General features: G+C 41.3%; 1 protein-coding gene across 1 annotated transcript in view; it reads right to left on the bottom strand.

Moving 5' to 3' along the window:
* Window positions 1–27,498, bottom strand: part of CTNNAL1 (catenin alpha like 1) — a 58,764-nt gene extending 31,266 nt beyond the window's left edge. The window contains exons 1-2 of the mRNA XM_039711033.1: window positions 27,297–27,498; window positions 5,142–5,331 (exon numbers count right to left, since the gene is read on the bottom strand). Coding sequence (XP_039566967.1) covers window positions 5,142–5,331; window positions 27,297–27,422 — 316 coding nt within the window. The 5' untranslated portion in view covers window positions 27,423–27,498. The remainder of the gene's footprint in view (window positions 1–5,141; window positions 5,332–27,296) is intronic.
* Window positions 27,499–27,508: the final 10 nt, after the last annotated feature.

The following is a 27,508-nucleotide window of genomic DNA, read 5'->3' as shown; positions in this document are numbered from 1 at the left end:
TTTTATGCAGGTAAAAACTCTACATCCACTGCTGCTAATGGTTTTCCTTATCTGAGAAAGAAACACAGACCATATCCAATTGAATCTTCTGGAGTACCCTAGATAGTAATGCCATACAGGAAAGACAGAGCAATCTGTAATAGGAGAAGGGCTGCATGGAGACAGAGCTCAGGCAAGCTCTGAGACATGATTTTTGTTAGCATGCAAGACAAGATGATCAACCTACAGCTGACCTATAGATCCATCCTTAAAGATAAAATTTAAGAGATTTGATCAAATTCTCTATGACTCATCTTCAAAACTTCAATGAAGGTAATTCACCTAAGCAGGCAAAATACTCCAAAAGCCTGATAAAGCTAATGCTCCCATTTGAAGAATCTGCATTATTCTAGTACTCCAGAAACACCACACACTGTAGAACAAGGAAGGCCTGACAGTCCTTCAAACCACAGAGCTCCACATTTCATAGTGCTTTTCTCCTCTGATAATTGTAATCCCTTGGGTTCTTAAGCTGCCTAAATAGTATTGTATTATGGAAAGGAACTTCCAGTACTTTTGCTGGGACCAGGCCAGGTCACAAAAGGCATGTTCCAAATAATCAGAGAGTCACCCAAATATACTGCACTATGGTACATTCTGAGACAGTGAGTTCCAGAGCTGAAGGCCCTGGAAATGGATAGAAGCAAGAGAACTCATGAAAGCACAGCTGCAGCTCAAAGAGTGAGGGGCAGCCAGAGGCACTTCCAGTGAAGCTGTAGGACAAGTCTCCAGTTAGGTAAGGAGATCATTTGACAGTAAAACACATTGGCCACTGCCTTCTCCACAATCCAATTCATTTCACTACACAACAGTCTGCTTTTTCAACTTTGTCAGCAGATTAACCTATTTCAGGAACCTCACAATATCTGCAAGAACACAAAATACTGTAGAATCACACAGAGAACAATCAAAATAGATGCAAAGTTCTTTTAGCAGCCAAGAAAGGATGCACATGATTACCCCATTTCTTAATGCTATGGGATTCACCTTCTTGAGGATGAATCAAGTCATAGGTGAAGCAGCTAGTCATACAAAGAGTTATCAGAGAACACTGAAACACCTGCAACATCTGCCTGTCAAAAGCTTCAGACAGCCATAGAAACTCAAGACTTCTGGTAACAGAACAAAGGCTTCCTTCTCTGCCTATAGATCTGCAACTACAGGAACAGGAATTAAGCCCTGGGAGTAAGCTATGAGGAACAAGACCTGTTAGGGTAAAGAGATGGAGCTAGGGAAGTTATACCCAGCTGGGTGAACCAGTCCACAAAACACATCTGAGCATGCTATCATGACTGAGAGATTATGACAATTGGGTGATATTTCTAATGATAGAAAGACAACTGTCACATCCATGTCAAAGAAAATGCTGTGCATCTCAGCTTCACCATGGCCCCTGACATGATCTCCTATAGTTACCTTATAATTTCATCTAGGGATATGGACTAAGTGAACAAAAAGGTGGGTAGAAAATTAAGATAACTATTTGGCTTGGGGACGCTGATAACAGGTACAAAATTCACTGGGCAGCCAACTTCCAGTGGTACCTCTGGGACTGACAGGAGTCATCAAAACTATTCCCTGGATGATTATTCAGCATGCTCAGCAAGTGTGTGAACAATACCAGAGTGGGTCAGTGTCTGATACTATGGAGGGCAGGGATGCTAGACAGAGGAACAGGTTGAAAAAAAATTATCTGATAGAAAATCTGTGAAGTCCAACAAAGGCAGTAAATACCACATCTGGACCAGGGTAACACCACTCAGCCCAACATGCTGAGATCAGTTGTCAGCAAGGAATTTTCATGGGGAAAGACAAGGGGGACCAACAAAGAGTTGAAGAGGAGTCAGCAGTAATGGCCAGTTGCATATGGAAAGCTGCAGAAATGATTCTTCCCTTCCTTTTGGCACTTGTGAGGCAGAATCTGGAGTACCATGTCCACTTCTGGGCTCCTCAACACCTCAGCTGACACAGTGCAGCGAGTGACATAAGGAGAGAGCTTGAAGGGGGGAAGTTTATTCTGCCCCAAGAAGAGAAGGTCAGTGGCAGAGTTTTCTGTGGTCTACATCTATCCCCCTAGGGGGCAGGTATGGAGAGACACAGACAGACTGATCCCAGTAGGTATGGTTATGGAACAAGATGGAAGAAAATACTTTTGCCACACCAAAGGTGGTCAAACACCCTTACATAAGGGCAGAAGAAAGAAGTAAGAAATGAGCAGTGTACAAGAAATTGCATGATCTCCATTCTTGGGAGTTAAAACAATCCTTACAACCTCAGTTATTCTGTGATTCCATTTATGCATTTAAATTTCCATTTTTCAGCCTTCTTATTTTAGCCCTTTGTACTAAAACCAAAGCAAAAATAGGAGAGAGCTATTTATTGCTTTTATTTTGCTCCACGTCATCCTTTAAGGATATGTAGTCAACTGGCAGAGAATACTGGAAAAGCTATGACACTTACTCCTGACATGTGTTTTCTCTTTTAAATTAGCCAGTCTTTCCTAGTTTTTAGAGAGAAAAAGACAACAAAAAAAATCACAGATGGGCATCTAAAATGTGCTTCTGTAAGTCACATTCCACTACTATACTGTCGCTGTAAACATTGACACAGTGCAAGAATAATGTTACCCCAAATCTGCTACATGACCCTCTGCTGTGTTTTAGGATTCTATTTTGAGTCAATCAAATTACAAGGTTTATTACAAGGAAATAGTCATAACAAGTCTGAAACACTTCAAATCACTGATTATACCCTTCTCAAGAAACAGATACAACATCTGTCATCCTTCAAAGCCTCTGCAGAATATGCAATTGATTTAAAGACTCCCTACTTTTCTCAGAAATTTAGATGCTTAATGTTCTAAATCCTTTTGTGTTGAAATCTTTTATGCCTTGTAAAATCTCCATTCCTAAGACACAATCTAATTTATTGGCTAAAAAGAATATGAACAGCTCTACCAGATTCCCTGCCCTAAAGAGCAAAGGCTTTCTGCTGCCTATGCCCTCAGAACATAGGATTCATTAATACAGACAATATTCTTGGCTATAATTGTCCAGGAATTTTTTTTGCCTCACTTGGGATCACCAAAGTTATAAAAAATGGCACTTGAGTAACCATGTTCAGAAACTGAGTTCAGACAACATTTATCCACTCAAAGGACTATATTACTTTGTCCAACACTGAACAATCCACAGAGATACTACTGGCACAAAAACCCTCCACCAAACAAACAGCCAGGAGCAAACATGTTTGCTATACTGAATTTCCCATGTAAGCCGTAAGTTAGATCTCAAATGCCAGGAACAACTGAGCCATGCCAAAGTAAACATGAGGCTGACAGAAATGTAAACAGGCCATATCTTCACTCCTCTAGACTGAGGCTATTACTGCATAACAGGAAATAAAACTTTCAATACAAAAGAACTGTAGTCTTTTGCTGGGATAAAGTATCGCTGACTATTTTTAGGTTCTGAGCTGCTCCTGCATACAGTGATAGGGAGAAAAAAATACTTAACCACAGCGTACTGGCAAGTCAAGAAACAGAGATTCAGACTGCACTGCTTTCCCAGCAGCTGAGATTATTGATGTGAACTTTGGCAATTTTGGCTTGTCAGCATTTTACGTGGATCTCTGAAGAGAAAACACATGCTTCACATAACAAATGGAATGTTTTTAAATTAGGACATTTCTGTTTGCAGCCAAGTTTACTGGAGCAACTAGGAATTTTCAGTCTAAAGTTTATCCAGAATAGTCCTTCAAATCACAAGAACAATCATTCATCAGCAGCGTGTTTCTAGACATTGTGACTCATTGTTGAGAGATTTTCAGAGGATTTCTTACAGCACCATGCCCAATTTCTAAGCTTCTTTTTTCATTTAATCACAAATAATAGTATGAACTGCATCCCCAAAGTCTGAGGCCAGAACAGCGATCCAACAAGATGTACACCATTTAGGACAGCAAAGACAAGGTCCTCAGGACTCTGAAGTAATTTCAAAGATAAAAACTAAACAGACACCCAAGTCTTCCCTTTTTAACTCAGCAGATCAGTTTCAAGTAACCTACATCCTGGAGTAGAATACTGATCCATCCTGCAGAATCAAGACATTAGTGTTGAAGGGTTGTTGAACAGTCATTTATTTGTCCCCACAAATAAACAACAGAAGTTCAAGATTGTCTCCCTGAAGCCACAGCAAGGAGAATGTCTATCACACTTGCAGGTTCTTCCACCTGCTCAAACTGGGAAAGCTTCAAGCAGAATTTCTCATAACCCAGTAGTATTTGAAAGCAAAAACAAACCTCGCCTCACTAACAACAAAAGGAACATTCTACTAGATGTCATATTGAAGCCTTCACTGCAGATCTAAGAATATGCATTTACTGAGGGCCACTGAAATACTATGCAAGGAGTAGTATTTACTATCTAGGAAAGCAGTTTTTAGCATGACACTGACATTCTCCTACAGCATCAGAGAATGCAACCCTCTATTTGCCTAGACAGTCTTCTGGGGGAAGGAGTGTGACAGCAGGCAACTCAATTATCCACACTTCACATTCAATTCATACACACACAGCAAGTTTGCAACAAAACTTGAATCCAGCAAAAAGGCAAGCACAATATGGTTTTCATTCTAGTGAGGGGAGTCATCAGATGACTGATGTGAGTCATCTCACTGAGTCCTGATGAAATATGGGTTGACACTGACCTTCATTCAGACACTGAGATTTGGAATGCAATGACCTCAATAGCATAACACTCAACTTAAAATACTCTACTGTTTTAACTTGGCAGCAATAAACTCTAAAGGTGTATTCCCAACACTCTGCTCTTTGTCTGTAATAACATCATAAAAAAAGAGCAGTCAGGTTAATTCCTTGAGGCAAATGATCCTATAAAAATCAAAGCCAACACACAATTCCATTCCCTATTCGTAAGATGACAGCAATTTAAGTAAGTGACAAAATCAGGTAACAGATCAGGCCTTGAATGAACCAGCAGAGGAAGGTTAAGCAATTAAATAATGAAGTTCTTACATTATGCCTGACACTAAAAATAGTGTGCCAAAAATGGCACAAGTACAATTTCATGAGTAACTACATACCTGCTCTCCTTGCCTCGATGCAAGCAACACTCATTTCCTCCTTCAGCTCATGGTTTTCGTTGGCTATGGCTTCACCCACAGTAACAAATCTGCCGACCGCCAGGTTCACGGCTTGGCCCACCCGCTGGATTGCTTGCAGAGTCTTGTCTGAACGCTTTGGTTTATCCTTATGATTAATAAGAGTAGTTATCTGCAAACAAGAATAATTATTTATTAGAACATTTTAACTTTAGTACTGAAGGCAAGTTTTGAATTGAACTCAATAATAGATTTCTACAGTACTTCACTAATATAATTCAATTCTGTGCTGCGTCATGAGGTATCATTTAACTTCTCAGAGCATGAAAAAAACAGTATGAAGTGTATTAAGGTTGTTCATCTGCACAGTTTATCTCAAATGAAATTATTTTTATTCCACTCCCATTTGCAGTATTAAAATAAGCTGCCCTGGGTCTCAACAGCCTTTCACACTACACACGTAGTGCTTACCCCATTAAAATATGCACCATACTCATAACTTAAACACCCTCAATTGCATGTTTCCTAGAATTTAGAAAAAGGTTGCTATTTCGATACAAGTTATCAACAAAACAATTTGTGAGGACATTCCTATTTTGAACTCCTGACTTGGCTCTTCTGCCCACTGCAAAGCGCTATACATTCCCACTTGGATCACACGGACTGGAGATCAGCTGCATGCTGGCTGCAGGAGACTGAAGATTTGTCCAAAACAAACAAGAGAAAACAAAGAGATCCTTTCCCCTCACAGAGGAGAAAGGCAGGATTGCAGAAGCACCTTCTGAACCAAGGCATCAGGTAAACATGAGAACAGTAAGCAATCCTGCAACACACAATTAAGTAACTGTAAACTGCATTACAAACATAAGCTTTACATTTTTTGTTACAATTCTTTTCTAGTGAGAAGCAGGAGAGAAATTAAACTCGGTAGTTTCAAACATCCCAAACCAGCATAAAAACCCAACAAAAATAATCCTGCCTGTCCTTGTCTTCCACTCATGTTTGCAATGAATTTATCTGAGGTGGGTTAAACCTCAGCTGTGGAGGAGATGCTTGTTGTTTTATTTTTCCCCATAATCAGGTCCCCAGTCCGGTTGACTGCACAGCTTCATGAATATTTTTGGTGGCAAAAGGGAAACAGTGCAGCCTGAGGAAAGATGGGCAGGAGCACTCCTTTCAGCAGGAGTGTAGTTTAACATGGCCACAGAACTCCACTATAAGCCACATCCCCCGGAGCTCAAAGATGTCTGTTTAGAGAATCTCAAAATTACAGGAATTACTTAAATGTCTGAACATCTCAGCTCTATCAGCTTGATCACAGGTGTCTTTGCTGCTCCTCAAAAAGACAGATCTTCATTCACTCATTCTCCCACCAGTCAGGCCTGTGGTGGGACAGGAGCATACAAGCTGTACCTGTAATGCTCGCTACAAATTCAAGGACACAGCAGGAAGCAATGTAGGAACTGCTCTGCCTCATGATTTGATCAATGCCCAAGGTTTACCCTTCAGATATCACTGAGTCATCTTTCTGGAGAAAAAAAAGTAAGAGTGGTATTGTTTAATACCTTGATGAGGCTGATTTTGAATGCCAGGAGCTGGTTTAGCCAAGTTTCCAGTATTAAACTCTTTGCAATGGAAAATATCAACATTTCATAGAGCACTCTGCACACACTGATGAATGCCAGGAGCTGGTTTAGCCAAGTTTCCAGTATTAAACTCTTTGCAATTGGAAATATCAACACTTCATAGAGCGCTTTGCACACATAAGAAAAATAAAAAAGCCAAAATACCTAAGAACTGTGCTGGCCTCTATGGAAGAACTGCTATGAGATGGAAGAATATTTTGCTCTGGTACAAAACATCAGTACAGAAATGCATTGTCTGCCCACTGTCTTCTTATATACACCCTACTTTTCCAATTTGTATCTAAGCCACAAGGTCTAAAGGAAGGCTACTTTCTGTAGTTCATACAACAAATCTGTTCCTGTAAGAGACCCCTGGACCACCAAACTTCAACTCCAAAGCCTATGAACCTTGGATGCCCTTACCGTGAAAAGATCTTCTTATGATGAAAACAGAGTCTTAATAGAGAGTAAACTGAGGAAACATTTGAGCATCTTCAAATTCATTTTATGAATGAGGAATGACATTCCTCAAGGCACACAATTACCATCACTTCAATAGAAATTCAGACCAACATGAAATTCATGGTATAAACCATGAAGAGCACTATGCAGCTCTCCTGAATTCTTGCATTGTAGGTACTTCAGGTATACAGGATTTTTAAAATACCTGTCAGCAGCTAATTTAACAGTGCCAGTTGGTGAATTCTTGAATAGGCTAGAAAGCCTACTGAGAGCATTAATTTAAGGGCTGAAGAAAACCGAACTGATAGAGGGTCTTAACTTTGTTTTTTCAAATGGTTTTTAAGTAAACAGCAACCCAAATAAACAGCACATGGATTAATGGATTAATATGACATTCATACAATTATTGACTTCTCAGTAGTATATATAAAATAACACTATCCTAAAACAAACTTCAAGTTTACATACTGGCTACAAGTTTACCTCCCACAACATTTTACACCAGTAGAAGTTTAAACATGTTCTGCATAACCCTGAAAAAAATGCATATGCAAATAACACTGCAGAGTGAAAGGAATCCCACTGTCTCTTACAAATCATCAAGGGCATTTATTTTAATTCCCATGTTACTGCAGAGGTATGCAAATAATAAAAACCATGAAGATATCACAGCCTAAATTCCTCTATTGAAGTCTTATAAAACACTCTCAGGAACATGACTGCCTTTTATATTTCTATAATTTCTTCTGCACTCTCTTCAGAGGGCATCAAATTCTTGCAGCAAATAACAACCCCTCTACTCCCCCTGCCAAGGTTAAGCAAGAATAAGCAGCTGTTTTGACAGGTCTTATCACCAGTGTCATCTCAACCTCATGAAGTTCAACAAGGCTAAACACAAGGACTTACACTGGGGCTGGGACAATCTGTGGTACCAATGCAGCCTGGGGGATAAATGGATTGGGAACAGCCCAGCAGAAAATGACTTGGGGGTACTGGTGCAAGAAAAATTAGGCTTGAGCCAACAATGTGCTTGTATCCTGGGCTGCCTCAAAAGCAGCGTGGCCAGCAGGCTGCAGGAGGGGATTTTGCCCCTCTACTCTGCTCTGGTGATTCCCCACCTGGAGAGGGGTGTACAGCTCTGGGATCCCCAACAGAAGAAGGACATGGTCCTGCTGAAGACAGCTCAGAGGAGGGCCATGAAGATGGTCAGAGGGAGGGAGCACCCTCTGACCATGACAGCAGAGAGAGCTGGGGTGGTTCAGCCTGCAGAAGGCTCCAAGGAGACCTTACAGCAGCCTTTTAACATACAAAGGGGGCTTAGAATATTAGGAAAGACTTTTTACCAAGGCCTGTGGTAAGAGGTTGATATTTTTAAACTAAAAGAGGGTAGATTCTGATTGGACTTAAGGAGGGAATTTTTTTACCATGAAGGTGATGAGGCACTGGAACAACTTCCCTGAGCTGTGGCAGCCCCATCATTTTAAGAGTTCAAGACCAAATTTTTTTACCATGAAGGTGATGAGGCACTGGAACTGTGATATCTTCATAACTTCCCTGAGCTGTGGAAGCCCCATCATTTTAAGAGTTCAAGACCACGTAGTTTGAACAACCAGGGGCTTTGAGCAACCTGGTCGAGTAGAACTAGATGGTCTTGAAAGGCCCCTTTTAACCCAAACCCTTCTCTGATTCTATGACCTACGCTAGACACCCTATTGAGTAGCTTGTATATGAAGATTAAACTCAACCTATAGTTATACACACAGGTTGTGATATGAACAGAAGTTCATTATTCCAGGAGGTATTTTCAAAGCAGCAGAGGCTTTGAGAATACCTCCTGGAATAATTACATTACCCAGCTAAAAGTTCATTATTCCAGGAGGTATTTTCAAAGCAGCAGAGGCTTTGAAAATACCTCCTGGAATAATGAACTTTTAGCTGGGTAATGTAATTTCTTCTCAGACTGGCTAACTTAGGGTCAGTATAGTAACCATCTTTAACACTGGAAGGGAGGAAAGTTGGTTGAGCTCCAAACTTTCTTCAGATAAGTCAAAAAACTGTATGGATTGACAGTTAAAAACAGCCACTGTGAGAGAACTAAAACAGAAGTTGGTCAAGAAGTTTGAAACATCACAGCAAACAGCTTCATGTAACACTTCTTTCAAGTGTGAACAACATTATGTAGCAAATGCAGTCTATACTGATATCAGATTTGCACAAGATGTTTCCTATAAAAAACTGAGTAACAAACAGCCCTGAAATAGGAGTAGGTAGGTCATGATAAAAGAAAGAGAAAGATAAGAAATACTGATCAGTTAAAGAAATAAGGGCTGGGTTTGGTTCTAGAAACATGAGTTACACATAAACCAAATGTAATAATGTCAAAGGCCTGAGGAAAGCTGTTCAGATACAAGATGGGCTCCTCAACCTGACACCTGCAGAAAATACTGCTCTACAAACAACGAGAAGGATTTTTCAGAATTATGCATTCTCGTTCCCTCACAGAGTGCTAAGAGTGACAGATACATCCTCCATGTCAAGTAAAGTTTCGAAAAAGCAGAGGTAATGGCAACTGCAGTATAGGATTCTTTTTCAAGACTTAATTAAGCTTGTAATTAACAGTCAGGGTTAAAAAATATTAAGATCTTAACTTAGCAAGGAGAGGAATTTCACTAGTACATTAAGTGACAAACTGAAGGAAACTGTGATGCTAATAAGCAGTGCAAAGATTATTTAACCATTCCAGCACTAAATAATTGCTTCAAAACACAAATACAGCAGGGAGCATTAATAGGCCAATAAGAAAGACTTCTAAAATAAAGAATAAGCAAAGGTTTTGCTCCTTACTTTTAAGCAATGTTTAAAACAAAGATAAAAAATTTGACTAGTTAAATGGAGAAAAGGAAAGACCCAGAAGAAACTTAACAAGGAATTTTCTCTGCAACAACCAACTAAAGAAACCCTAAGAGCCTATAAAAAACTGAACTAGTAATACTTGCAACATTTAAGATGTTTCAGATTACAAGAAATTGCTTTTCCCCTGCAGTCCATCCAGTTGGAACCAGACTAGAACCATTACCATATTTTAATTTTTTTAAATGAAGGAAACACCTGCCAAGTCCAAGAACATAATCTAAGGCCTCCCTCAAGCTTAACACCTCCCAGATATTTAATGTGTTATATTCTGACCGTGTATTTCCCAGGCACCAACATCTGTGATGTTTGGACAGGAGTTAGCAGCTGAAAAGAGACCTGCAAGTCTCTTTGAACAGGAGCAATACGTTACATGCTGTTTACTTAAGGATTTACTGATCAGGTCCTAGAAAGGAAACAGTCCTTTTGATGGTACTCACCCTCTGTTTAATGAGAGCTCTCACACAATTTCCATGGAATGTTTATCTTAGATTTGAGACAATCAGTTTAAGGAGTGCCTCAAGAATCTGTCAGCTACATTCTTTTTGCACTTGTTATGAGAAGCCACAGAAAAATAATGGCCTTTTTCTCAAAAACTTTACCAAAACTAACAGATATATCCATAACGCATCAAGATGTACTTCATATTTAAGGAAACAAGCTCCGTTGTGGCAATTTTTGAGTAGCTGTTTTCAGATCTTTTTGAGGGCCTTCAGATACTGACATTTAAGTCATTATATGCTTCATGCTCAGGAAGCATCATGACAGCACGCTTAGCTAAAAATATTCTAATGTCTATTTATTGTCAGTGTAATTAAGTCTTGCATGACAGAATTAAGTGATACTTAAAGAGACTGGGTTTCAGGAAGTATTTATAGACATCTATAAATAAAACCAGAGGAAACATAGCTATTTCACACCCTCTGCTACAAACACAGGAGTTAAACTGACAAGTCATGTTTGGAATATGTCCTGCCTACCTCTCTCCCTAGGAAAGTACCCACATTGTACACAGGATGATTTAGACTCTCAAGAGTAATATTTCTTACTGCCTCTTGTGTGGTGGGTTGACCCTGTCTGGATGCCAGGTGCTCACCAAAGCCATTCTATCATTCCTCTCCTCAGTAGGGAAAGGGAGAGAAAATATAATAAAAGGCTTGTGGGCTGAGATAAGGAAGAGAGAGATCACTCACCAGTTACTGTCATGGCTTAAATGCCTCTGCTTGGGGAAATGAAATTAATTTATGACCAATCAAATCAGAGTAGGATTGTGAGAAGTAAAACACATCTTAAAAATACCTTCCCTCTACCCCTCCCTCCTGGCCTTTATTCCTGGTTCTCTACCTCCTTTCCCCCAGCAGCACAAGGAGACAGGGAGTGGGGGCTGTGATCAGTTCCTCACATGCTGTTTCTGCTGCTGCTTCCTCCTCAGCAAGAGGTTTCCCTCTCCTGCTCCAACATGAGGTCTCTCCATGGAAGACAGTCCTCCATGAACTTCTCACACACGTCCTTACCATGGGCTGCAGTTCTTCACCAACTGCTCCAGCATGGGTCCATCCCACAGGCTCCAGTCCTTCAGGAGCAGGCTGCTCAAGCACGGGTGCTTCTTGGCATCACAAGTCCTGTCAGGAAACCTGCTCCAACATCAGCTCATCTCCACAGGTCCCGCAAGGAGCCACTCCAGCACAGGCTTCCCACAGGGTCACAGGCTCCTTCAGATACCTACCTGCTCCAGCATGGATCTCTGCATCCCTGTGAACCTGCATGGGCTGCGGGGGGACAACTGCTCCACAACAGTATGCACCACAGGCTACAAGGGAATCTCTAGTCCTGCAACTGGAACACCTGCTTTGGTGTCAGTAGAATCGTTTGTCTCATATTATCACTCCTCTCTTCTCTGGCTGCAATTACTTCTGCACGATACATTTTGCCTGCTCTTAAACACATTATCCCAGAGGCGTTACCACCATCCCTGACTCCAAGATGGACCACCATCAGCCTTGGCCAGTGGGTCCATCTTGGAGCCATCTGACATTGGCCCTGTCAGACACAGGGGAAGATTCTGACAGCTTCTCACAAAAGCCATCACTGTGGCCTCCCCACTACTAAAGCCTTGCCACACAAACCCAACACACTCCTATTCACCCTGGAAAAGTGAAGGCTTTGAGTGACCTCACTGCAGCCTTCCAGTGTGTGACAAGAGCCTATAGGAAAGATGGAGAGGTTCTATTACAAGGGCATGCAGTGACAGCACAAGGGGGGATGGCTTCAAACTCGAAGAGGTATATATGTTTAGATTAGATATTAAGAAAAAAAAAATTAGACTCTCAGCACGGGGAGGCACTGGAACAGGTTGCCCAGAGGAGTGGATGCCCTATCCCTGGAAGTGTTCAAGGCCAGGCTGGATGGGACCCTGAGCAACCTGATCTACTGGAAGATGTAGGGGGGGATTGGAACTAGATGACCTTTAAGGTCCCTTCCAACCCAGGCCATTGATTCTTTAATTTTATATTGACCAGCATTCCTGCTAGAAAAAATTCAGGATCTTATTGGTATACAATGAGGATCAGCTGCCTTACAGTAAAAGCTGCTCTTCCATTTTGTGTATTTTCTGCTTTCTACCTTCCATTAACTTTATAATGGTAGAAAATTTGGTTCTTAAAAAAAGAAAAAGTAATACCAGGAAAGAACAGTCTTTGCCAAGAAAATGTAATAGCACTACATACTGGGAAAGAAGTTACAAACCCCTACAAGAAGAGTGCTGTAAGGTAAATTTAGTTGCATTTAATAGAACACACAGAAATCTTGCTCAAAAAGGCCTTTCCTATACTGGTTGTACTTTCACAAGCTCATCTTGAGTTTGGGGGCAGAGAGGATCTTCTAATATTACATTTTAGGTACTGTCTCTCATTAGGTCTTGCACACTCCTTGAGTGTTGTGGTGGAGGACCAGGTCCTCAGACTCATTTAGCCAGACAGCAGCACACGTTGTTCCAACACCCACATCTGCCACAGAATACAACCATGTGTCAGAGCGGAGAGGCAGCAGCTGGCATTTGACATCCTGTCCATAAGGGCTGCAAGCAGAACTGCCACACAGACTTCTCTGTGATGAGCTCTGAGGCTCATCACAAGATGAGCCTCAGGGATATTAGGAATGAACAAGGACTATCTGCTTACCTGCCTTAGAAAACACAAGTCTGTTAAGATTAGATGCTTATCCAGGCTCTAATGGAAATCTTAAGTATTTTGTACCATTTCAAGGACTAAAATATTTTTTTAAAGTTCAGCTAGTGTGTGGATTTTTGGAGTTGGAAAACTCATATCTTTCTATTCATATTTAATTTTGTAGAAAAAAAATCAACAAATAAACTTCGCAGAAACTCAATTTTGAAAGTTTTCAAAGGTTGTAAACTACTAATGCACTAGTTAACTGTAAGAACCTGTATTTTTTTATGCTGAAAAGATTATTTCCAACAATTGCCCCTGCTTTATGGACTACTGAACCAGTATAGTTTTTTCAGTGTGTTATTATGCAGAGGGACAATCAACCCTTCTTGCAGAAGTCACATGGACCTCAACACATCATTCAGGATGCTGAGTCAACACTTTTTAGACAGCTTCCATGAAGTGATGCAATCCAGCTACCCCCAATTAATTAATTTTCCTCACAGTCCCTTTGGACTGGTGTCTAGAAGAGCAGTACAAATGCACCGCATATCCAAGACTGCTGAGTACTTAGACTTGTGGCATTGAGACTTGTGGCATTGTACCTTTGTCTGGAGGGTTTTTAAAAGTATCTTCTCATTGGTTTTACACACATCTTTTATAAAAACCCTCAGGGAAGCAAATTAAATAAACAACTTTAACAACCTGTAGGCTGGTTCACTTATCTGTGGACAAATGCTAACAGGCTTAGCAGAGCCTCAGGCAATCTTTCACATGCAGTGTCTAACAAGCTGATAAGCCACCTTTGAAAAGGAAGGAGGAACAATCCATGATCTGCAGTGACACGCAGGAGCTGCCAAGCACCACAACAGCCTCACCAGCTCAGATCACTGGGGTACCTCACCTAACATCTTGTATCCCACAGTCCTCCACATGCTTGCCTAGAAAAGATCATGACAGCTCAACAAGCAAATGCAACACGAGCTATAATGCACTCGTAACCAGATTTCCAGCTAGCTAACTGCAAACTGTACAATAAATTTTAAAACACCATAATACCTAATTGTACACTTCTCATAAGCACAATACCTTCACCAGCTAGAAGTATTATCTGGAGGAGGTGAAAACAGTACTCTTCACCTCCTTCACATCCACACTTAAAATCTACTCTTCGTAATGTTCACCAAGAAAGAAAAGAGTACAACTTCAAATTCAAATACACACCTCAGACTATTAGTACCATTGCTACGTACTTGTTAGACATTCTTGGAATTCTTAAGAGATCAAAAGAAAGGATTCAACCCAGAACAAGACTGTATTATAGCAGTGAATACCCTTTCTTTGTGCCAAACGCGCTCCTAGAAAACCAAGGAGCTTTTAAATTTCAAGTTCCAAACCAAACAGCATTGAGAAAATTATTAGCTAAAATGTGATACAGATGAACTTGTTCAAATGCAGTGCAGCAATTTGATGACACCAATTTATTTCCTCCACTGTGGGTCATTTTGGGTTTGGGGATTTGCATGATAGGTTTTCTTTGGTTTTTTATTTTGAGTTTTTTGGGGTTTTTTTTTTTGGTTTTTTTTGGGTTTTTTTTGTCCAAAGCAACCAGAACTTTGAAAACTTCAGGACTTTCCCCCCCAAGGAATTAAATTATTTCCAATTTTTTTTTAATTGTGAAAAGGCATATCGGAGGAAAATAAAAAGGAATTAACACAGCTCACTATTTTTGCAGCCTGTGGATTCTTGATATTATGTAGAGGATTGAATTAATGTTATTAAAGTACCCTACTGTAGAGGAGAAATACACTCTCTTTTTAATGTTCTCTTTTCACAGACTCCTTAAAACCAGGGATCCCCACTGATCTGCAGAGGTGAAGCAGAAAAGTAACAAAAATCAACCTGCATTGCTGCTATCCTCTTTTTTCCCACACATGGAAGAGGAGACCAATCACTGGAAAATCCTTAGTGAGGCTTAACCAATGATCAAAGGTACCTTGTTTACTCTTATTCCCACATGGTGTACAAGTCAGAGGACTGCCCCACCATTCACCCACCAGTCTTTGGAATTTCTACAGCAATGAGTGACCATGGAAAAGATCATCATTTTCGGACAATTCAAATTCAACCTTTCTTTTCTTTTTTAAGAGATGTATGCAAGTTCACAGAGCTGGCACCAAAATTTGTACCTTTGAGCAACTTGACATAAGTTGGCCACGACAGTTTTTCAAACAAGGTCCAACTTAACTTCTTCTGATAGTACAATAAGTGCATCAACAAGCACACTGGACATTATAAAATATGCAATTGCCATTACAAACTGTGTTCAGAAGTAAAACTGGCTTTCTAACTCAACTGTTGTCTTGAAGTTTGAAATGCACAACTACCTCACTAGAAAAGGTGAGTACAGTCTAGTAGACCAAATAATTGGGTTTCAGGGCACACCAGGCAGTACATTTTCCTCCCCTCCTGTTGCCCTTCAGTACCTTCTTACCCAAATAGCTAGATTTTATAAACAAAGCAATTCCTGCTTTTCATTCCACACCTGGAAAGCCTGGACAGGATTAAGCCTAAGAAAATCCAACTCAGAGGGAAGTTCATTGTTTAAAGTGTACTTTCAGATGTGGTCAAAACAGATACAGACATGTTTTCAGCACCAGAGAGATTCAAGTCTCAGAAATAACTCTATTTACTAACATAATCAGGTAACCTCAAACCCAGGGACTGGCGAACAGTGATTCTGGCTTTTCCCCTAACTTGCTGTTGTTAATGTACCTAACCTTGTATTGCTTGTGTGAACAATGCCTGACCCAGCTCTGAGCTGCTTATTCAAAAAAAAAACCACCACTACTGTGGAAATAAAAACTCAGACATTGTAATAAAAGATGTAGCAGGGACAACACATTTACTTCACCTGCAACTGAGAATTCTTTCTATTCAAGCTGGATTGGCTCCTGAAGATGCAGAAATTGTTCCTTGTTAGTTCATAAGCAGGAGGATTCCCTGCCATGAATACCAGCTATTCAATCCTCCTTACACTGCATCTTCCCGACAGAAGAGTTCCTGCAGCCTCTTTCAGAGAGGGCTTCCTTAGCAGCATTTTGATATCCCACTTCAGTTCAGAGCAACACCTGGTATTCCATTTTGAAAAGCACAGACTTGCTCTAGGGATTAACTGAGAAGTTACAGGGAAAGGCTATGCAAATCCAACTACTATCCACCTACAGGAGTGCAAAACAAAAACTTAATATAATCCAGGAACTATTATCTTATTTATGCTAAAGTGCCTGCATGCTCTTTTGAGTGCTTCCTTGAAGAGCTCCAGGGCAATAAAAACTCATTCAGTTGGAAAATTTAAGAATATTTAAATGAAACATAGAGCTACAATACAGAATCTTTAGTAATTAAAAGGGAGTGCTGCATGCACTGGTCTATCTCCTACATGTTAAGTGCTTGCAACATTGGACTGTATCACCCTCCTGCTTGCACACATTTTTCATGCCTGTGAATAAACAAACAACAATACTATCATACCCCCTATGCTGAAAAGATTATGTTACTACAGAACAACTTTGCTTTACTATTTGAAAATAGGATTTGTGTGTTTCTAAATGGTTATATTCATTCAGTTTAATAAAAACATGATTCTGTAAGACAAAATAAACACTTTTAAAAATTTTTCTATGCACATCTGAAAGAACTTTGGGATTTGCTCATAAAATACTTTTGCGATTTGTGCTTAGGAGCTATCTTACCATTTAACAATTCATTTTAGGCATGATCCAATTCAGTATCTAAAGTAGAGTAACAGTTATGAGTTGGCTCTAGAGTCTCTATCACTTCTCATTTACCCCATTAGCTTTAAACAAGGCTATTAATGAAATGCAATATAGCTCAATAACTAAAAAATAGACTTTAAGGTTCTATCTAGCAAGGATTATACTTTTCTAATTAATTAAGAGACATAAACTAAATCCATGCAGAAAGCCACAGGCTCATAGTACCACACAACAGTTTTACTAAACTATAATCAGAGTTGTTTGCAATCATTAATTCATAAATCATCCTTTGGGGATTTCCCTACCTAATCTGTCTAAAACCATCTGTTAACAATGCTGAACAGCAAGAAAGCTGCTTCAATTCTTCTTGTGCATGATCACAGAGAGGCAGTTTTGATTTAATGCTCATTCTACTGGAGAACTACAAAAATTTGTTTAATCTGCAGCAAACTCATTAATCAGATCTCAAGAATATGAAAGATAAGATATTGAAAAAGAGCAATTGATTTTCAGCTATGTCAGTAAAAAGCATCTTCCTTCAGCCACTTGAAATGTTAGTCTGACTCATTCATCACATCAAAGACTAAGGTATTGAACATTATAAAGCAGTAGCCAAGCTTAACTCAAAGCCAATTTTACTATCCAAGGGTTCACAGAAAAAAAAAGCCTGAAACCACAGCTGTTTCATCACAGTGCTGTTGCTTATGTGATAAAATGTTCAAGTGTAATTTTCCATGTGAAGTGGAATATAATTAGTGATAGTAACATCATTATTTATTAATGCAACAAAATAATTTAATTTACCTCTAAGTTATTCTAAGGTACTCCTGGGCTCCCCAGCATATCTTATAAACCACAACTGTAAATGATTATCTATTTCTCTTTCAATGTTTCACAATGACCTAGCTTCAATGACTTCAAGCTGTCAATTAAAAACTAGTCTCGTTAAAAGGAAACCTGCAACCACATCAGCCAAGAAATACAATTGATACTTTGAAATAATCACCTTTTCTACATCCAGATGACAATCTCCTAAGATTAACGCTTCTGCATAAATCAAAGTGAAACAATCAGCCTCCTTTAGGGGCACAGAGCACCAAGTGTAGGCTGAGCAACAGCTGAGCTTCTGCCAGAAAAAGAATTTGCATGGAGTGCAAGATGCTTAACACAAAGCAGAAGCTCACAACTTAACCCACAACACCTATGGAACCGCAGGGAGAAGCAGGGAGAAGAGTCAGAGCTAATGACTAATTGGAACTACAGAGGTGCAACTCTGCACCCAGGCAGCTTCTGACCCACAGCAGTCACAGCATGTGATCCACAGCAGAGTTCCTCTGCTGTTCAGGATGTAACTCTTCTGACTTCAGCAGGAAGTCTGCCTCCCTCCATACAAGTTACAGCACAAGCCTTTACACCACAATTCATAGTTTTATTACTCAACGGTAGTGCCAAGTTTCCAGCCTAAAGTGAGTACCAAATTAATTCATAAGACAGAAAATTCTGAAAAAGACGAGAAGCAGGTTCTCAAAGCTTTCAAGTTACCAGGATTTTTAATGCATGGAAAAACAAAGACATGGTCCCAAGAAGCATTTTAAAAGGAGAGCATGCAGATCTTTTTTATCCCTCAGATGTAATGAGCTCAAGACAAATATGGATCATCCTACTTTTTCCAAAAAAGAATTTTCTCATCCTTCAAAAAGAGCCATAAGGGGCAATGCACAAGCTCTGGCACCAGCCAACAATGTAAGAACCCTTCAGCACCTCAGACATATGAAAGAGAAAGACCTAGAGGTACCAAAAAAATGCCCAGTGAAAGAAGGCAGCCAAGGGATTTGCTGGAACAAATCTGTCAGTGCATCTGCTGCATGGGAATTGCAAATAAGTCAAAGTGAATCTGAGTTTGGACTGAAGGCTGAAGTTCAGGAAGGGAATGAGACTACACATATTCCACAAGATTACTAATATTGTCCAGAGAGTATATGAGACACTCCTATTTAGACTCTAATTGAGAAAGAGAATGCATTTGATTAACAAGTTCAAAAGTAGGTGTGTAATGAGCCTGTACTGCAATACAATACTATGGCTATATACGGACATTCAAACATTAGCTCATATACAAGACTGATGCATGATGCAGAAGAAAAAAAGACAGGGACAATGTGGTGGGTTTTCCCCCACCCCCATTTTTGTAGACTTCCAAGAATAAAGAGCTAGTGATAAATAAATTAGATGCCTAACACTGCTTTTAACATAGGACTTTCTGCTTTAAAGCTGTCAGATAAAAACAACTGAATTTCAGAAGGTTCCTCTCTTCCAATCTCTCCAACCTGTAAAAGTCTTTCTGAAGGGCTGCACAGCCTTCTGAGGATCAGCCTCTCCTCCCAGCTTTGTGTCATCAGGAAACTCACTGAGGAGGCATCTGCCCCTTCAGCCAAGTCACTGATGAACAACTTAAACAATACTGGGCTCAGTATTGAACTTGGGGGACACCACTTGTGACAGGGCTCCCACTAGACCCTGTGCCACTGATTACAAACCCTCTGGGATCTGCCATTCAGTCACTTCTCAGACCACTTCCCTCTCCACTCAACCAGTCCACACTTCCTGAGTTGGCCTATGAGGATATTGCAAGACACAGTGTCCAAAGTCTTGCTGAAGTCGAGGTAGAAAAGATCCACTGCTCTCCTCTCATCCATTCAGGAAGTTGTTTCATCATAGAAGTCAATAAGGGTTGGTCAAGCATGATTTACTTTTAGTGAATCCATGCTGACTACCTCAGAACCCCTTCTCATCATCCATGTGGAGGGAGCTTGCTTCTAGAATGAGGTGCTCCATCATCTTTCAAAGGATTAAAGTGAGGATGACTGACCAGTAGTTCCCTGGCTCCCCTTTCTTATCCTTTTTTTGGGCCGGTCTGACACTTGATTTCTTCAGTCCTCAGGCACCTCTCCCAATCACCCTGACCTTCCAAATACGCCTGTGAGCAGCCTCGCTGTGGTGTCTGCCAGCTCTCTCAGCACTCATGGATACATCCCATCATGGCCCCCTGACTTGTGGATGTCAAGTTTGCCTGTATGTTCTCTAAGCCAATCTTCCTTGATGAGGCCAAAGTCTTACATTCCTTTAGTCTGGTCTCCTGAGTTAGAGATTCCTGAGGGCTGGTGTTGCCAGTGAAGACTGATGCAAAGAAGGCATTCAGCAACTCCACCTTCTGTGCATCCTCTGTTACCAGGGTCCTGCCTCCATTTAGCAACAGGTTCACATTCCCCTTATTTTTTCTTTTGTTATTGAGGTATTTGAAGAAGCCATCTGAGGACTTCCAAGCCAGCAAATTCACAAAACAGCTTCCCCAAAAACACTGCTAGCCTACGGACAAAATCCAAAGGCTGGTGTCAGTAGCACTGACAGTAGCACACTGAAGTCCACATCTGCAGTTTTACACTTCTCTTAAATCTCTCTCTTAGACAGTAGGTGCTTTTTCAGTTCCATGGAGAATAACATCAGTTCCACTAAAGGTACAGCAATGTACCAGCTATTTTAGTCCATTTCTTCAGGAGTTATAACCCTGATGTACTCTGTTACCTCCTTAGCACAGTTCTGCCGTATTCTTTTGACAGAAAGTAAGAAGAGAGCAGAGCAGCTATTCATAATTGTGCTCAACTGCCAAAGAAAGTGAAGCAATCCCTACTCCAGAATGTACCTCTGTGAAGTACTCAGGGAATCTGTGTGGAATCAAAGTGAAATGCAGAAAATGATATGAAAATGTTAGATAAAATTAACTGGAACAACTTGCCAATATTAGATGCTATTCACTAAGATTTGAAGGGGCTCAAAGATACAATGGATTGTATCAACTTAATCATGCAATCTCCTGCTTAAAACCAGGTCAACAGTTGAGGTACAAATGTTGCCCTGACACTTGTACGTGTCAAATCAATACAAAAAGTTAAAAAAAGTAGTGGACACCTAAATAAATATTGCATACTGGCAAAGATTTTTAAAAAGCTGTTTTTAAAGGGAATTACTGCCTCACAAAACAACCAGATTTCTCTGTAGACATCACCAATTACATGGATAAGAAGGCACTCCACTGAAAAAAAAAAACCTAGGAAACAAAATTGACAGTTTTCAAAAGACATCAGACAAGACTCTGAGAGAAACACAAGCAGATCTTTTGTATGAATATTGAACTCATCAAGAGACAGAACAATGAGAAGGAAGATGAAGGACACCAGAAAGTGAATGATTACTTACTTGTAATAAAGTTACACAGAAACCTTGACTGCAGCATGGATTATTATATATAATCATAAAGAGAGAGATGAGATAAGCAAGTAATAAAATGATGAAGATTTGTTGGTGATCCCAATTTATTTGGGAGACTAAAGATAAGAACTGACTACAGAATTGGAGAAACATTTTGCAGCACTGACCAGGGAACAAAATGTCAGAACAAAAAAATCACTGCAGATCAAAACGATACAGACAGGAAAGTACATTCCTAGCTTTCCTTATGAAAGCTAGGTCTGAGTGACCATTACTCCTCAGCAGCATGATCTTTTGATTATGAAACAGACATCCATAAAAAAAAATCTGACTTGCTTATGATGAAAGCAATTTCCAGGATCATCTTCTCTAGTTCTCTGCTCAAACCATGTCCAGCTGGAGTGTGCTGTTTATAATCTGATCCATTCTGAACATCTCTGAAATTGCAGACTCTGTAGGTGCTCTGCACACCTCCAGTGTTTGGCCTTCCTTACACCGATAAAGGTCTTCTCTTATATGTAATTAGACTTCTCAATGTTCCAACTTCTGTCACCATACATGTCTGGGATCAGTCTGTCTTTGTCTTCTCCATACCTGCGATTAGGTGGGTAGCTGCAGACTGTGGTAAACTCTGTCAATGTCCAGAGGAAAAAAAACAAAACACTGCAGATTCAAGTGATACAGAGAGGAAAGTACCCAACATGGTACTGTACCCCATTCTGCCTCACAAGTGCCAAACAAAAAAAGAATCACTTCTGCAGTCTGCTTGTTATGTTCATGCTCCCAACCCCAGGCACAGCTGGCCATCACTGCTGACCCCCATTCAACTTGTCCTCCAGGATTCCCACACAAAGTTTTCCTGAGGACAGTTGATCCCAGCCTGTACTGCTGCGTGGTGTTGCCCTGACTCAGCTGTATGACTTGGACTTCACAGACTTCCTGTCATATCACCTTTCTAGCCTGTCCCTCTGTCTAGCAGCCCTGTCAACCACGGTGTCAGAAACTCCCCAGCTTGCTGTAGGGAAGCTGACATGCCTGTTGAACATGCTGGTCTATGCTCACCCCAACATTCAGATCATTAATAAAGATGTTAAACAGTACTGGCCTCCATATCAGTCCCTGATAATTAGCCAAAAAAGAAGCCAGAAAGAAGTTTACAGATTATATACAGACCTCTAGCTTGATGCAAAATTACTATTCTAAAGTGTGGGAACTCAGTACATCACTCCGGATGTCCAGAGTTACCGAGACAACCCTTGGGGGGCTCGGAGGCCCTGGAATGTTGCCAAAAGTACCTGGTGGCTTGACTTTGATCCTTTTAAAGAAATGACACCTGAAAGTGAGGAGATGAGAGAATTTCATGTCTGAATGGTGAGGGGATGTTATTCACTTGTTAGAACTTAAGTTAGAATGCACTGTACAGGGGGGTTTTATGTGTTGTACAGGGGGGTCTAGAATTCTGTGCATGGATCAGGAGTCCCAAGATGGAGGAATTTGGGCGTGCCCTGTCCTTCTTCTTTCTTCTCCTTGGCATCCATGTTCAGGATGATGTTGGCATGTGTGGATTGGTTCATAGAGAGAGAACACTTGCCAACAAGGGCAGAAAGTATTGGGAAGTAAAGGTAAATATCTAATACGTAATTTTCATTATAAAAGAGACAACCGCCTTGTGGGCGGGAGAGAGTGCCTTTGGCTGTCTTGCTGATCAGACCTCGGCTGGACAGAAAGAAAATCTTTGTAGATAAGAAATAATAAACTCGACTGAAGACCTAAAAGCAAGAGTCCAGACTCCTTCTTCGAGAGCGCGGCCTACCCAGAACCACTTTTTCCCGTGCTGGGGCAGAGACAAGTAACAGCCGACCCCGGCATAAAGTAGTACCTTCAGTCTGAAAATTGCATCAGTGAGCTTCTCATATTATTAGGAAAACTTCAGCTGTGGGTTCTCTGAGATTTAATATACAACTCCAGAAACTTCTGGAAAAACAGAACACTGGCAAAAAAAAAATCACATAATGTTATATAACATTTACTGAAATGGGAATTATTTTAGCTAGCTTCAGAGAAAGCAAGGAAACAATAGGACAGTACAGAACAGGTTTGTTTCATTCAGCTCAAGGCACTGTTAACTCACGTAGAATCTAAGACTGACAACAACAGCATTCAGAAGCATTGGTATCATGGGCTTTTTGTAGCTTGAATAAAGAAAAGCTTAAAAGCTTATACTTCTTACTATATAGGTCAAGTCAATTCCAAAACCTCTGGCAGGATCTCCTATACCAAGAAAATGGGAAAAACGTGTTCAGTAACATATGGGCACACAATCATTCTCCAAAGCACCTATGACAAAATAGGCTTTCTGCAAGTTGAGCAGCTGTAATCACACTGCTCTGCATTCCAGATGCTGGAGGATAGGTCACCTTCAACCATGGAAAGTGACTTTGTTCTTTTGGGAATACAGAAGTAGAGGATTATTTGGGATGCAAGTGAATGGCCATTTAAGAGGTTCCACTCCCACTCTGCCAAGGGCTGGAACACATTCCACTAGATCAGGTTACCCAGAGCCCCATCCAACCTGGTCTTGAGCACTTCCAGGGATGAGGCATCCCCAGCATCTCTGGACAGCCCACTGCAGTGTCTCACCATCCTCACAGAGAATTTCTTCCTAGCACCTAATCCAAACATATTTACTTTCAGCTTAAAGCCATTTGCTCTTGCTCTATCACGACACACCTTTGTAAGAAAGTCCCTCTCCAGTTTTCTTGCAGGTCCTCTTTAGGTACTAGAAGGCTGCAACAAATCTCTCCAGAGCCACCTCTTCTCCAGGCAGATAGATCTCAAAGTTTCCCTCTTCTTCCCAAGTACCTGACTGTGAAGTTTGACAAATACCTATTCTGCTGGTTTTCAGAAAGTTTCCTTAGAACATATCTAGACAGACAAACTCCTACAGCTGTGAAGGTACCTGACTGCTCCTACACTGGCAAACAGGTACAGAACGGCAGCTGCGGAAGCCACTGGTGGAGCCACATCCTGAAAAGTGCTTTTTCCCTGTCTCTGCTTTTCCTCAACTGTTTAAATGACTTGTTATTAAATGAGTCAGCACTGACCACTTCAAACACCCTTCCTGACGCGTGTTGCCAAAAACTCCCCATTAAAAAAAATGAACCCCAAAATAATTAGACTGGAAATTGGTAGCAGCAGTGAAGGAGGATGTCTAGATTTTGAAGAATGCCATAGTATTTATGCATGGAAAACTGAACTAAAGACACCTATCCCAGTGAAGAAAATATTCCTTATTTTAAAGAAAATTGTGGTGCTTGACCCCAGAAGCCATGTTTTCTGAACTGCATGCCACATGCTTTGCAAACTACTGTACAATGATTCTTTTCAGTTAGCTATGTAGATAGTGAAAAATAAGTGTTAGCAAATAGGCTTAATACTGTGGCTTAAATTTGTCGTCTTTGTCATCTGTGTCACTCTTAAAAATGGGCCACATCAAGGTCTGAACAGATCTAGTTTAACTCTGTAATACGCTAAGTTTTAAAACCAATTTAAATTGGTTTAATAAGTATATGCAGTAATGACTGTAAGGGTAATTTCTCCTGATGTAAAATTGGAATCTTATACCACTGCTGATAGCATATGTACTCTGTTACAACATAGTCTATACGAAAAAAAAACAAGCTGAAAAATGCAATTTAAAAAAAACCAACATAGTCTATACGAAAAAAAAAAAAAACAAGCTGCAAAATGCAATTTAAAAAAAAAAAATCAAACAAAACCAGCCCTCACAATTGCTGAGGAAAAACAAGCAGGCAAACACATGTTTACAATATTACAATGATGACGATGTGCGGTACAGTACATGAATTTAAATAAGAATCAATGCAGCTTTTTTTTTTTTTGCTTAAAGAAAAGATTTAGCCCCACATGAGAGACTGAAAGTGAGTTTGTCAGACAAGGCACCTTTTGTTTCCTCTGCTTAAAATAAGTAGTGAAAAGCAGCAGGAACATTCTGACTATTTTTTCAGTAGTATACAAGTATCACATGGCGCTTCTCGGATTTTAACAAAAGGGTAAACTGTGAAGTTAACTTCACAGTAGGAGCAAAGCCCTTTGCAAGTGCATTTTGTACAAGCAGGAAAACAAAGTCCTGAGAGTTACTGCACAGCTTATGCAGAATCTACAAGCAAATTCGGAGACTGAGAAGTACTCTATAAACACCATTCTGCATAAATTTCCCGAACAAAACCAAGCAGTGAGATCTCAACTGAGCAATCCAGACGGAACGGTACAGGCAGAACTGATAAACCACTGCACTAAGTGGGGCATTTTACCAGGCAGGTGTAGGGAGCTCCTGCTGACACCATCAGCACCTTCAGCCTGAATCGGAACAGAGCTCAGCGCTCGTGCTTCAAGGAACACACTTGTCTCGAGTCTGGAGCGCCTCAGCAGGAAAACAGTGAGCTCTGAGTGCTCACAAATGCTCAGACACACGGTTTACAGGGAAGTGAACGCCGCTCAGCCCTCCTGGAAGATGCTGTCACAGGCTTTGTGGACAATGAAAAATCATACATGACACACTTCTCTGTGGGTTTCGTTGCAAAGGTAATAAGATCATTTGTTGTTAAACAGTACTCCAGAGAAATAAGAACATCTTCACGTAAATCTGTTAAAAGTACAAATTTAACATATGAAACTAAATTCAGCTTTTGCAACTAGATATGTTTCTGACTGCTCTTAAGCTTCCTAAAAGAGGTCTCCCTATTTTATTCCAGTTGTTTTAGGACTGGAAAATTAATTTAACTTTACTTTGCCTTGGAAAAAGTGGTTCAATCCCTTTGAAAGGCTCTGCTGTACTGACTGTGACGTCTCCAAACAGAAAGAAACCCACACATTACCATGATGGGTACAGAAACACAATTACCCATCAGAAAACCTCCCTGTAGCCCAGACACAGAAATGCAAAACAAGGCTTACCACAGCTTGTTTCCAGATAGATTATGAAGATATATAAACACATTTGACCTCACCAGGACTAGTTATTTTTGTATAGCTGTTACATACTGTTTAAAGATTTTGTACAGGTAGGTCTTGACTTCCTAACTTTATTGATCAGTGCTTAAAGCACAAAAATCCTACACAGCAAACACTGTGCTGTTTTCAGACATTATTTTTCAAGAAACAAAATTCTAAGGAGTACGTCAAACACCAATTTTGTAACTAAATGCCTGGAAAAATAAAAACAACAGGAACAACAACAAAAAACACCAACGCCAAAGTGACTGGCATGTAATTACTTAGCAGAGCAATGAAAAGCCCGATTTGAGGGGGGTTTTAAGGTCATTGAGCACTGCGCGGGACGTGCTAAAAGATCACCAAGACAGTTTGCCCATTACCGAACCTCTTAAAAACCGGGCACTACCCCGGGGTGCAGCAGGAGCTCCAATCAATGCAACGCTCAGGCCAGACCGCGAAAACACAAAGCTCCGCCGCAGCCCCTGGAAGACGAGCGCTCTCTCCGGCGCCGAGCTGGGAGGAAAGGAGCGCGCTCCCACGCGGGCAGCCGGGAGCGCTCGGGCGGCGGGGCAGCCCCTCCGCGCCCCGGCTCGGACCGCAGCGCCCGGCGTTACGCAACGCTCCCCCGCGACCTTGCGGGGAACTTCGGGAGTCTCTCTCGGGGACGGACGTGCGAGCAGCATCACCCACACGGCTCCGGCAGCCGCCCGCAGCCGGCGGGACCCCGGGACGGGCAGGAGGGGGCGCGGCTCGGAGCACCGGCGCGGCCGGAGACAGGGGGGCGACGGAGCGCCGCGACCCGAGCGCGCAAACTTCGCCGGCGGCCGAGCTCCGTCCCGGGCGGGCAGAGCCTCCCGGAGGTTGCGAGGGGGAAGGGGGTGGGGAATCGTTCTCCCGCGGCGGTTTTCCTACCTGCGACACCAGCGGCACCAGCGTCTGCTCCACGGAGCGCGTGCGGATCTCCAGCCCCGCGTCCGCGCCCAGCCCGGACGAGGACGACGAGGAGACGCCGCTGCTGCTGCACGGGGACGTGGCCATAGCGGGGGAGCCGGGCCGGGACCCCCTCCAGCCGCGGCGTCGTCGCCACCGCCGCGCTCCCGCACGGGCAGCCCGCGCCCGCTCTG

Source organism: Passer montanus, unplaced genomic scaffold, assembly GCF_014805655.1.
Source record: "Passer montanus isolate IOZ18808 unplaced genomic scaffold, ASM1480565v1 scaffold24, whole genome shotgun sequence".
NCBI lineage: Eukaryota > Metazoa > Chordata > Aves > Passeriformes > Passeridae > Passer > Passer montanus.
Note: the sequence above shows the minus strand (reverse complement) of the source record. Positions and strands in the feature narration are given on the sequence as shown.